Raw genomic sequence first — 13,372 nt, forward strand, 5'->3', positions numbered from 1 at the left:
GAAACTATTAAATGTGAAGAACGGGTTCATTGAGATGTTTAAGAGATGAACTTCCAGAAATATGACCTAAACTTACCTCTGATCAGACTATAAATTACATTCATTTCTGTAATTAAAACATTAATATTAAAATTTCAATTCTAAAATATTTTTTATATATTAATCCTAGTTAGTGATGTCCGGTTCGCGAACGAATCGTTCTTTTTAACCGGATCTTTATAGTGAACCGGTCGAACCAGTTCACCAAATCGAACTGAATCGTTCTAAACGGTTCGCGTCTCAAATCAGGGCTGATCCCACAAATACTGTAGATATTAACTTTCTGCCATCAGTGACAGTCTCTCAAACTAGAAATAAAACGAATATCTTGAAGTAGATGTTGTAACTCCAATCGTTAGCTGAAGTGAGACATGTTTTGCTGAGAGATCTGATGAACTCACGAGCAGCTGATACTGAGCATGCGCGTGTAACCGAACATACCGGTTCTCGGATCCTCGGATCAGCAGCACAGAGTCAAAACCGTTTCTATCGGACACGTTCGATACTGAGAACCGATGAGCCGACGAGCTGCGCATGCGTGTTATTTGTTCAGAGGAACGAAATAAAGGTTAAGTGTATAAAACTAATCACGTTTGGAAACATTATAACAAAGCTGTCTGTATTATTTTAAAGTTTTGGAAACAATAGATTGTAAAAGGGTCAAATTAAACATTTATTTGTTTTATCAATAATGCATAATATTTTCAGGAACAGCTTTTATCTTATTTAATTTCTAAGTCGATAAAGATTTTAAAATAGATGTAATCAAAACAGTATGTTTGATATAGACTATTCAGCTTGCAGCAGTTCGCAGCTCAGCACCCTGAGCTCAGCACACACACACACACACACACACACACACACTGATACAGCGAGTCAGATCGACCGGTTGCAACGGATCACCGGTACAGAATCGAGAACCGTTTCTATCGGACACGTTCGATCTTTCGGACATGTTCGATTCTGAGAACCGGTGAGCTGAGATACTGAGCATGCGTGAGAGCGGCGTAACCGAACTGTTTCTCTCGGACTGGGACAGCTGATGCTGATAATACAAGAGCCCGGGTGAACACTGAGGATTTGTGTAAGTAGGCCTATTATGCCAATGTATGTTTATTTAATCCGTGTAAAACATCAGTGTTTGCACGACAGTGACAGTGACAGTCTCTCAAACTAGAAATAAAACTAATATCTTGAAGTAGATGTTGTAACAATCGATTCAGTTCGATTTGGTGAACTGTATTTAGTGCTGTTGCAAAACATAAATGAAAAAATGTTTCCAAGATGATGATGATGTCAATTATAATTATTACTATACTAAGTTTTGATTACAAATACTTTATATGGATGTGTTTGAATGTATTGTCATCCGCCGGGATGATAGAAATGACGTCATTACGTAAAGACGTAAAAGAACCGGTGATCCGGTTTTTTTAACCGGATCATTGAAACGAACTGTCCGAAAGAACCGGTTCGCGGAAAAGAACCGAACTTATGTAATTCATCGGCTAAACAAACCTAGTAATTCCTCCTTTCCCTTCATGTGAGATGTAAGATGAAAGCTCTTTTGACCGAAAGCGTGTGTGGCTCTTAAAAGAGCCTTTGTGGGTGTTGAGCTGAGAGCGGCTTTACTTTGAGCTGGTGTATTTGGTCACAGCCTTTGTGCCCTCAGACACGGCGTGTTTGGCCAGCTCCCCGGGCAGCAGCAGACGCACGGCGGTCTGGATCTCTCTCGATGTGATGGTGGAGCGCTTGTTGTAGTGAGCGAGACGAGACGCTTCACCGGCGATGCGCTCGAAGATGTCGTTGACGAAAGAGTTCATGATTCCCATCGCCTTGGAGGAGATGCCGGTGTCGGGATGAACCTGCTTCAGGACTTTGTACACGTAGATGGCGTAGCTCTCCTTCCTGGACCTCTTGCGCTTCTTTCCGCTCTTGCCGGCGGTTTTAGTGACGGCCTTCTTCGAGCCCTTCTTGGGCGCGGACTTCGCTGGCTCCGGCATTATGCTTCGATCAGAGAAACTCAAAGAACAATAAAACTGCGTTACTACAGGCGGGTTTATATGCTCTGCCCTATGCTAATATCAGAAGAGAAGAAGAGAAGAAGGACTTCTTCTTGGGCGATTTGGCCGGGGCGCCAGCAGCCGGGACTGGGGCGGTTTCTGCCATCTCTATCTCTCTCTGATCGGATCTAAAGTCTTTCAAACGCGGTCTGGTTTGAGCAATGAATAGCGCTCGCGCGGCGCTGCTCTTTAATTACACATGCGAACCTCATAGACTCAACCCGCCCCTCACGCGTCTGTGCGCGTCCACGAGCCGCTCACGCTTGTGTTTTCTTCTCGAACATTTCAGGAAAAACTGAAGCGGTAAAATAGTTTGTCACAGTCGAATCAAAGTGAACAGCAAGCAGAGGTTCTGGCCTTTCATCAGAGACTCAAATACGCGGAGAGGATATGTTACTTTTGCCTTCGTCAGGTCAAATCCAAGGCGAGCATCAGCCACGGCGAAACTCTAAAGAAATAAAGAAATTCAGCTTCTGAAGAATGATCATCTGTGGAGCTAATATGAGTCACACACACACACACACACACACACACACACACACACACACACACACACACACACACACACACACACACACACACACACACACACACACGTGTTAATGTTCATGTGCTTCAAACTGCACAAAACATAACTACACCTGTATATGAACGCCATTATAAAGAGCACAACTCTTCAATGTAACAAATATGACCTGAATTTTTTAATTAGGGACATTCGATTATATACGGTTTAACAACGGTTGATTAGACTGTGAAGCATCAATGGGAAGAAGAAAAAAAAATTATATTAAAATTAAATATTAAATATTTTTTGCTTCTAAATGAAACGTGGCTAGAAGAAAACTGTAGTGCAACAGTCCTAAATGAAGCAGCCCCTCCTAACTTTACTTTTATGAGTGTTTGCAGAGCTGTTAGGAGAGGTGGGGGTGTTGCTGCTCTTTTTAAAGATGTCTTTCAATGTAAGCAAGTATCATTTGGTGACTATTTGTCTCTAGAATATCTGGGTATTGTGTTAAAAGGTTCTCCACGCATCCTGCTTATCATTGTTTACAGGCCTCCAAAGTACTCTCCAGCCTTTATTGAGGAATTTACAGAACTGTTATCAATAATTTCCTCAGAGTTCGACTGTTTTGCTATTGCTGGGGATTTTAACATTCACATAGATAATATTGAATCCAGTACAACAAAAGAGCTCATGACTGTTCTTAACACTTTTGATTTGACACAGCATGTAAATGGACCCACACACAATCGTGGACACACCCTAGATTTACTTATCAGTAAGGGTCTAAACATTTCATCGATTGTTATTAAGGATGTGGCACTGTCTGATCATTTCTGTATTTTCTTTGACATATCAATCACTCCTCCCATTGAAGCTAGATCTGTCTCTGTCAAAAAGAGATGCTTAAATGAGAACACTAATGCGCTGTTTATGAAGGCTTTATCTCTAAAACCAAGCATATCTGCAGACTCTGTTGATTTTCTCCTTGACTCCTTTAACTCAAAAGTTAAGAGTGTAATGGATGATATTGCCCCTCTGAAAGTCAGGAAAAAGAGTTGCAAACAAAAGGCACCATGGAGAAACTCAACAGCAGTTCAAATAATGAAAAGACAATGCAGAAAATCTGAACGAAAGTGGCGGAAGACAAAACTTGTAGTCCATTATAACATCTATAAAGACAGCCTTCATGCTTTCAATGTTGAACTAGGCAAAGCTAGACAGACCTTCTTCTCAAATATTATAAACAAACACATAAACAACACGCGCACTCTTTTTGCTACTGTAGACAGACTAACAAACCCCCCGAGTCACATTCCCAGAGAAATGCTCTCAGACAGCAAATGCAGTGAGTTTGCTTCCTTCTTCTCGGAGAAAATCAAAAATATCAGAAAGGTGATCAGCACATCCTCTAGTTGCTCTGGGGTCAGTCAGATCAGACCAAACCCTCGGAAAATTACTATGTCTGATTTCAAAACAATTGACGGTAAAATTTTAGAAGACACAGTACAGCATCTTAAAACATCAAACTGTGCCCTAGACACACTCCCCACTTCTTTTTTCAAAAGTGTGTTTAACTGTTTGGAAGCAGATCTCCTAGAAGTGGTGAACTCCTCACTTCTCTACGGGACTTTTCCAACCGCCCTTAAAACTGCAATAGTTAAGCCTCTTCTGAAAAAGAGAAATCTAGATAACTCCATACTGAGCAACTACAGACCAATCTCAAATCTCCCCTTCATAGGCAAAATCATCGAAAAAGTTGTTTTCAATCAACTAAACAAATTCTTAAACTCAAACGGATTCTTTGACAATTTTCAATCTGGTTTCCGACCGCATCACAGCACAGAGACAGCGCTCATAAAGATTATAAATGATATTCGCTTGAATACTGATACAGGCAAAACATCAATTCTGGTTCTACTCGATCTCAGTGCTGCATTCGACACTGTTGACCACAACATACTTCTAGACAGGCTGGAAAACTGGGTCGGGCTTTCTGGGATGGTCCTCAGATGGTTCAGATCATACTTAGAAGGGAGAGGTTATTATGTGAGTATAGGAGACCATAAGTCTGAGTGGACGTCCATGACATGCGGAGTCCCACAAGGGTCAATTCTAGCACCTCTCCTGTTTAACCTGTATATGCTGCCACTGAGCCAAATAATGAAAAAGAACAATATTGCTTACCACAGCTATGCTGACGACACCCAGCTCTACTTAGCACTGTCACCTAATGACTACAGCCCCATTGACTCGCTGTGCAAATGCATTGATGAAGTTAACAACTGGATGTGCCAAAACTATCTTCAGTTAAACAAAGACAAAACCGAAATCACTACATTTGGAAACAAAGATGAAATTCTCAAGGTGAACGCGTATCTTGAGGCTAAAGGTCTGATAACAAAAAATCAAGTCAGGAATCTTGGTGTGATTTTGGAGTCAGACCTGAGTTTCAGTAGTCATGTCAAAGCAATAACTAAATCAGCATACTATCATCTGAAAAATATTGCAAGGATTAGATGTTTTGTCTCCAGGCAAGACTTAGAGAAACTGGTTCACGCTTTCATCACCAGTAGGGTGGACTATTGTAATGGCCTTCTCACTGGCCTTCCCAAAAAGACCATTAGACAGCTGCAGCTCATACAGAACGCTGCTGCCAGGATTCTGAGCAGAACCAGAAAATATGACCATATCACACCAGTCCTCAGGTCTTTACACTGGCTTCCAGTTACATCTAGGATCGATTTTAAAGTACTATTACTTGTTTATAAATCACTCAATGAGCTAGGACCTCAATACATCGCAGATATGCTGATTAAATACAAACCCAACAGATCACTCAGATCAGCAGGATCAAGTCAGTTAGAAATACCAAGAGTTCACTCAAAGCAAGGAGAGTCTGCCTTTAGCTATTATGCCAGCCTCAGTTGGAACCGGCTTCCTGAACAGATCAGATGTGCTCCAACAGTAGCCACATTCAAATCCAGACTCAAAACACATCTGTTTAGCTGTGCATTTGCTGAATGAGCACTGTGCCACTGTACGTCTGACTGATTGCACCTTATCTATGCATCATTTTTTAAATAATTTTTTATAACTGTTTTAGTTTACCTGTTCTTTTCTTTGGTTATCATCATTTTATTACTTTTAATTCTCTTTACATTGTATTCTTTTTCTTATGCATTTTTTAGCCCTATTTTAATTCCTTTCTATGTAAAGCACTTTGAATTGCCATTGTGTATGAAATGTGCTATATAAATAAACTTGCCTTGCCTTGCCTTGCCTTGCCTAAAATAAATTACACATGTATTATGTTTTAAATTCTAATTTAATATGTCTTTAATTATTTATTTCTGTATTCTTGACTATCATAGTCACAACTTAAAGAGCATATTGCAAGTAATCTTTCTAAATTAATATACAGTATAACCTTAGTATATGCATCTATGGAAAATAAATAAGTTCCCTTTCGGGGAACTCGAGCTGCGTCGAAACGCTGTGAGAACGCCTCTGCGTTAATGCGTCGTGAAGCGCCTGTAGAACCATTCCATCGGAAAAAAGATCGATCGTCGGCGTGATGACGTCATCGACCGGAAGCTATAAAACGTCCGTGAAAACAAACAGGAACTAGCTTCTGAGCCTTCAGCAAGCGATCTGTGTGAACCTGTCTGTCTATTTGGTGTTTTTGTCTGTCTATATCAGAGATTTTCCACCCTTTTGTTAAATATTGCAGTATATATTAACAAACAAAGAGAAAATAAAATAGATAGAGTAAATATGGCGAGTGAAAGCAGTTTTAAGAAGTGTGTTCATCCCTGCCCACGCTACATCACGGGCGGGGATGCACACTCTCTTTGTGTAGCCTGCTTGGGAGCGCAGCATGCCCAGGCAGCCCTCGAGGGGGCTGCTTGCGAGCACTGTGAGCGTATGCCACTGAGAACGCTGCGCTCCCGCCGGGCACTCTTCGAGGAGGGTGCCTCGGCTCGTGTTCCCCGCGGCTCTGGTCCCGCTGCCGCCGAGGCGGAGCGGAGGCTGCAGTCGTGGGGATCACAATTGGATGTTGCAGAGGGGTTAGAGACGGGCGCTGCCTTATCTCTGCCCTCACCTGCTCCATCCAGCGGCTCTTCTCGGGGCATGGAAGCACGCATGGCGGTTTCTTCCCCCCCGAGAGAGTCGCCGGTACTTCATCTGTCCAGCTCTGAGGAGGTGGACGTTGAAAGTATCGATACTGAAGACTCGCCACTTCAGTCCCCTGCTAGTGAGGAGCTAGTTGAGGTTTTGACGCGAGCAGTGGCCAGATTAAACATCGACTGGCCCACTGAAAGATCTGAGGCAGGAAGAAAACGTCATAGCAAGCTAGACGAACGCTTCCTGCCGACTCGCGCTTCAGAACCTCAGCGACGGGGCCTGCCGTTCTTCCACGATTTGCACACCGAGGTGGCAAGATCGTGGAAGAGACCGGCATCATATCGTGTCTTCAGCCCGCAGACTTCGGTCTACAGCAACATTTGCGGGCTGAGACAGTATGGTTATGGGGCGATGCCAAAGGTCGAAGAGACGCTTGCGAGCCATCTCTCGCCTTCCTCTGCATCGTCCCTTAAGGCCCCGACTTTACCCACCAGACCTTTAAAAACAACGTCGGCGTTGGTGGGTAAAGCGTACTCGGCGGCGGGTCAAGCGGCTGCATGCCTGCACACGATGGCTATCGTGCAGGCATACCAGGCTGACCTGCTAAGGGATCTGGACAGTAGTGATGCTGTGGGGGGAGATATTATCACTGAATTAAGATCTTCAGCTGATTTAGCTCTCCGGGCCACCAAGGAGACGGCCAGATGTGTGGGCCGCTCCATGGCAGCATTGGTGGCTACGGAGAGGCATTTATGGTTAAACCCCACAGACATCAAGGAGAGGGAGAAAGCCTTTCTGCTTGATGCGCCGCTTTCTCCTGGAGGCCTCTTCGGTGACGCAGTTCACACTGTCACCGAGAGGTTCCAGGAGTCGAAAAAGCAAGCTGCGGCGCTCAAGCAGTTCCTCCCTCTCCGGGTCCAGGTCCCTGGGGCTGCTGCTGATACCACCAAGCAGCCCAGGCCGAGTACGAGCTCCTCACACAGGGCTCAACAGAAGCAGAGCGTCGCTGCCCGAGCTCCCCCTCAGCGTGGGGACGAGGGGCGGCGCTCTCAGACGAGCCCTTCGAGGGGCAGGGCTGATCTGCGGACAGTCCTGATCGCCAAGAAGGCCTCGTCGAAGCGTTCCTGACGCCAGAAGCGTCAGGACGCTGAGGGTGGTTCCCCCCGTAGGGAAACGGTGTTTACCCCTGCTAACGGTACCCGTTTCCCTACGGCACCCTCGGGGGGCCGCGCTGCCAACCCCGCCGCAATGCCGGGGCGCAGTCGGTCTCCGCGGGCCACCCGAGGGTGGTCCGCACCCCCTCCGGGGGGTCCCCGAGCAGTCAAGTCAGTTGTTCCCTGCCGGTCCGCCGCTTCAGGGCACTGCGCTTGTTGCTCAAAATACACCAGAGGCCAGCCTCGAGAGGCTGGTTCCCTTAGTAGATTTTCTAGACGAGTGGAAACGTCTAGCAAATATATCTCGTTGGGTCCTGCAGATAGTAGAAAAGGGGTACGCCATTCAATTCAGAAGTCGGCCACCTCCTTTCTGCGGTGTCCTACCTACAGAGGTGGGCCCGGAGCAGGCTCTGGTAATGGCACAGGAAGTAGAGACACTCCTGCAAAAAGGGGCTATAGAGAGTGTTCCCCCTCCCAGCAGGGAGTCGGGCTTTTACAGCCGTTACTTCATCGTGCCGAAGAAGGATGGGGGCTTACGCCCGATATTAGATCTGCGGCTATTGAATCGCTCGGTGTCCAAGCTCAAATTCAAGATGCTTACACTCAGACAGATTGTAGCGCAGGTCAAATCGGAGGATTGGTTTGTCACCATAGACCTCAAAGATGCGTATTTTCATGTCTCCATCCTTCCACATCACAGGAAGTTCCTGAGGTTTGCCTTCGGGGGAGAGGCATACCAATATCGTGTACTTCCCTTCGGTCTAGCACTGTCACCCCGCACGTTCACCAAGTGTGTGGATGCAGCTCTGGCGCCGCTGCGTCTACAGGGCATCCGCATTTTGAACTATATCGACGACTGGCTGATTCTAGCGAATACAGAGCAGATGGCGGTTCAGCATCGAGATGCTGTTCTTGCCCATATGTCAAAGCTGGGGTTGAGGCTGAACGCCAAGAAGAGTGTGCTTTCTCCGGCTCAGAGAACCACTTTTCTAGGTGTGAACTGGGATTCGGTAATTATGCGGGCGCAATTATCGCCAACACGCATAGCATCGATCCTGGCAGCCGCCAAAGAACAGAAGCTAGGCCGAGCCGTCACTGTGAAACAGTTCCAGAAACTGTTAGGTCTCATGGCAGCAGCGTCCAACGTGATACCTCTTGGCCTACTGTACATGAGGCCACTGCACTGCCCTACAAAGGCAAAAGACCTTAACTCACTGGAGTGTGGAACTGAGAAAAATGACTTTAAAGATTTTTTGTTGTCCAGCCAAATTAGTTATAGGTAGGACACTGGAAATCTGGCATTTAGATGTTTTAGTAATGACAATTATCTACATACACTTTTTTTTTACTCAAACTTGACTTTTGACCCCTATTTTGAAGTTACGGCACTCTGCCTTTGTATTGTCTGCAAAAAATGTGGAGTCATGCCAAGGCAAAAGGCAGTAACTTCCATATTATCAATATTTGGTTGCTGATCACCATTTGCAAAATCAATATAGTAACACCTTTATAAAATCTAATGATCATGGCATTTATTTTGGATGATTTACAATTAATTATAGCCATCTTATTATTATTAAGGACACAATACCTCTAGTAAAGAGAATCTTCATTGGTGTGCAGCAAAACTTACAGGTTTGATAGGTGACACTGAATTATATGAACAAGATAAGATTATTTCTAATGAGTAAACATTTGCATATATAATGCAAAGATATAAAAAATAGAACAAATAAAAAATCTTGTAAAAATGCATGTGATAAATAAGACAAATAGCAAACAGTGCCGCTGGTTAATCAAGGGTTAAGTTTGGCTATCACGCTATTATATTTTGGCTAATGACAGCGCTAACTGGATCGGATTGCCCATTCATGGGCTAAACAGAGTAATTATTTATTGCAATATGTTTTTAATGTTTTTATCTAGTAAAAAAAGATACAATAGGCTACATAGCTTATACTTTTACATCTTTGAATGAAAATCGCCAAGCCTAAAAGGACAACTTTTAGATTGATGTGAACGACAGGAATAATTCTCAGCATGCTTGTGGATTAAACATCTCCAATGACGTTCATTGGCATGGATTTTATCGGGTTTACAAGAAAAGGTAGGATATATGCATATAATTGCGAACTGTTACTAGCCTACTGATTGCATGCGTGATCGCACGCTGTCACGGCATTCGAGTAGCCTACACACACTCGTGCAGTGGGCAGCCCCAGACTGCCTGACAGCGCGCTGAGAGAATATTCTGCATTATGAAAACATGTATGACAGTACACAGGCTACACCGTAACTCAAACGCGGCAAACTTTAATAGACATTAATACAAAGGCGGGACACCATAACTGCATGTCGGTACCGTAACTTAATTTAGACGCATGGCTAAACAAAGGCAGAGTACCGTAACTCAGTTTGAGTGTTCTAAAACCAAGGCAAAGAGCGGTAACTGCTGTTACGGTGTTCTGCCTTGGTTTCTCCTGGGCTTTTGGAAGTTACTGTTCAGACAATCCATAATTTTCTCGAAAAAACAACATAATTGACTAACGATATTTATCCACATGATAAAGGAGGTCTTGAAAGTCCCAAAAATGTCAATAACTCATTTTCGACCAAAAACGAAGTTACGGCCTTTTGCCTTTGCACGGCAGTGCAGTGGTGGCTCAAAACGAAAGGGTTCTCCCCGAGGGGAAATCCGCTCCGCACGATCACAGTCACGCGGCGATGCCTACGTGCTCTGGTCATGTGGAAAAACCCGGGGTTTTTATCTCAGGGTCCCGTGTTGGGGGCTCATGTTCGTCGCGTAACGCTAACGACAGATGCCTCTCTCACGGGCTGGGGGGCGACCATGAGTGGTCGCTCGTCCCAGGGTCTATGGCAGGAACATCAGCGGCACTGGCACATAAATCGGCTAGAGATGCTCGCAGTGTTTCTTGCATTGAAACAGTTCCTGCCCGACCTCAGGGGCCACCACGTACTAGTCAGAACAGACAACACGTCCGTGGTTGCCTATATAAATCACCAGGGGGGTCTGAGGTCTCGTCCGTTGGACAAATTGGCACATCGGATCCTCCTGTGGGCCCAAGGGAAATTGCTGTCAATCAGGGCAGTATATATCCCGGGGGCCCTGAATCAGGAAGCAGACAGCCTGTCGAGACAGGGGCCGAGGCCCGGGGAATGGAGACTCCACCCAGAGGTGGTGGAGCTCCTTTGGAAGGTTTATGGGAAAGCAGAGATAGACCTGTTTGCTTCGGCGGAGAATTCTCACTGCCCGCAGTGGTTTTCTCTGACCCATCCGGCCCCACTGGGGCTGGATGCCATGGTACAGGAGTGGCCGAGGCTGCCTCTGTACGCCTTCCCCCCGATTGTCTTGCTTCCAGGAGTTCTGGAGAGGGTACGCCGGGACGGGGCCCAGGTACTTCTAGTGGCTCCGAACTGGCCGACCCGAGTATGGTTTTCGGACCTGATATCTCTCCTGGAAGGCTCTCCGATGGAGATTCCGACCAGGAGGGATCTACTCTCTCAGGCGGGCGGGAGATTCCTGCACCCACGCCCGGAGATGTGGAAACTCTGGGCCTGGCCTCTGAGGGGGCTAGGCTCATAGAGGAAGGTCTCTCGGCCGAGGTCGTAGAGACCATCCTACACTCCAGAGCTCCGTCCACAAGGAAGCTGTACGCTTTGAAATGGAGACTTTTCTCAGCATGGTGCAGAGAACGCCAGTGGGACCCAGTTAACTGCCCGGTTGGTACAGTGCTGGAGTTCCTGCAGGCAAGGTTCTCGGCAGGGTTGACCCCCTCCACACTAAAGGTGTACGTGGCGGCCTTGGGTGCCTTCCACGTCCCTTTCAGTGGAGTGTCTTTGGGAAGACACCCTCTAATTACACGCTTCCTTCGTGGCACATTAAGGTTGAGGCCAGTTATGCACTCGAGGGTCCCAGCATGGGACTTGGCCGTTGTCTTGAGGGGCTTGTCCGGACCACCGTTCGAACCTCTGGAGGAGGTTTCGGATAAGTTCCTCACCTTAAAAACCATTTTCCTCTTGGCCATTTCGTCTCTTAAAAGAATAGGAGATATTCAGTCCCTGTCAGTAGGGCCCTCATGTTTAGAGTTTGCGCCAGGGATGGTGAAAGCATTTCTGCATCCCAGGCCGGGTTATGTCCCCAAGGTTCCTACGAGCCCACGGGGCCCCATCACTCTACAAGCCTTCTGTCCTCCTCCGTTTATGACGTCAGACCAGGAAAGGTTAAATCTGCTGTGTCCTGTGAGGGCACTGGATACTTATGTCCACAGAGCTGCCCTGTGGAGGAAATCTGAACAATTGTTTGTCTGTTTTGGACCCCCTAAGAAGGGGGCCCCAGTATCCAAGCAGAGGATGAGCAAGTGGGTGGCCGAGGCCATCTCACTTGCTTATGAAGCTACCGGGCAGCCATCTCCACTGGCTGTCCGGGCGCACTCAACCAGGGGTATGGCTGCTTCTAAAGCACTCTTGTCGGGGGCTTCCCTCCATGATATCTGCAACGCGGCCGGATGGTCGTCTCCTTCTACCTTCGTCAGGTTCTACGAACTAGACCTGGCATCTACAGTAGGGGCACAGGTTCTCTCGTAACCGTGTGCGCTTCGGCTTCACACATACGAGACACTTGGTCCTATGGCGATGTGGGTATAAGCGTTCTCACAGCGTTTCGACGCAGCTCGAGTTCCCCGAAAGGGAACGTCTCAGGTTACGTATGTAACCCTAGTTCCCTGAGGGAACGAGACGCTGCGTCGCTCTGCCATACTCCCGGCGTGTCCGTGATCACTTACTTCAGGCTTTATCAGAAGTTAGTTCCTGTTTGTTTTCACGGACGTTTTATAGCTTCCGGTCGATGACGTCATCACGCCGACGATCGATCTTTTTTCCGATGGAATGGTTCTACAGGCGCTTCACGACGCATTAACGCAGAGGCGTTCTCACAGCGTTTCGACGCAGCGTCTCGTTCCCTCAGGGAACTAGGGTTACATACGTAACCTGAGACGTTTATGGTTAATGAAACTAATGAAAGTTAATGAAAAATTACACAAATTTTAAAAGACACAAGGGCCATAAAGTGACCGTTTTCAAAAAAACAGAAGAGTAGAACATCGGTAGAGCGTTTCTCTCCTTCTCCTGCTCACCTTTTAAATCACTTTCAGACACACACACTCACACACATGCGCAGATCTCATCCTCGAATTACTGTAAATGCTCTGTGACGTTACAGTCATATTTGAAATATTTGAACAATAACCACAATCAAAATCACGTTATAGACAATGTGTGACAGCATATTCACGCTCATCTGTACATATTGAGTCTCTGATGGTTTGAGTGTTAAAAGAGAAGTGACGGTGAATTATATTAAGAAGTCTAGTTTCTTCATATTGTGTCCAGGGCTCGGGGTGTGACCCAGATGAATTCAGCAAAATAAATATAAATCAAACTCCAGAAAAATACATTTAACTCTA

The 13,372-nt window shown here is 46.0% G+C and overlaps 2 protein-coding genes across 2 annotated transcripts in view; one reads left to right on the top strand and one right to left on the bottom strand.

Moving 5' to 3' along the window:
• Positions 1-1,587: 1,587 nt before the first annotated feature.
• On the bottom strand, positions 1,588-2,042 carry LOC137080044 (histone H2B-like). Its single transcript, XM_067447555.1, has one exon. The coding sequence runs from the start codon at positions 2,040-2,042 to the stop codon at positions 1,668-1,670; it is 375 nt and encodes a 124-aa protein (XP_067303656.1). The 3' UTR covers positions 1,588-1,667.
• A 5,263-nt stretch (positions 2,043-7,305) lies between these two features.
• The window catches only part of LOC137082111 (Fc receptor-like protein 5), a 38,077-nt gene continuing 32,010 nt past the window's right edge, over positions 7,306-13,372 (top strand). The window contains exon 1 of the mRNA XM_067447694.1: positions 7,306-7,441. Within this exon, the coding sequence (XP_067303795.1) occupies positions 7,306-7,441 (136 nt within the window). The remainder of the gene's footprint in view (positions 7,442-13,372) is intronic.

Source organism: Pseudorasbora parva, chromosome 1, assembly GCF_024679245.1.
Source record: "Pseudorasbora parva isolate DD20220531a chromosome 1, ASM2467924v1, whole genome shotgun sequence".
NCBI classification, from domain to species: Eukaryota; Metazoa; Chordata; class Actinopteri; order Cypriniformes; family Gobionidae; genus Pseudorasbora; species Pseudorasbora parva.

Bases quoted from the DNA above. Each gene is read 5' to 3' on its own strand.
- LOC137080044 (XM_067447555.1), bottom strand. From the start codon at position 2,042: ATGCCGGAGCCAGCGAAGTCCGCGCCCAAGAAGGGCTCGAAGAAGGCC.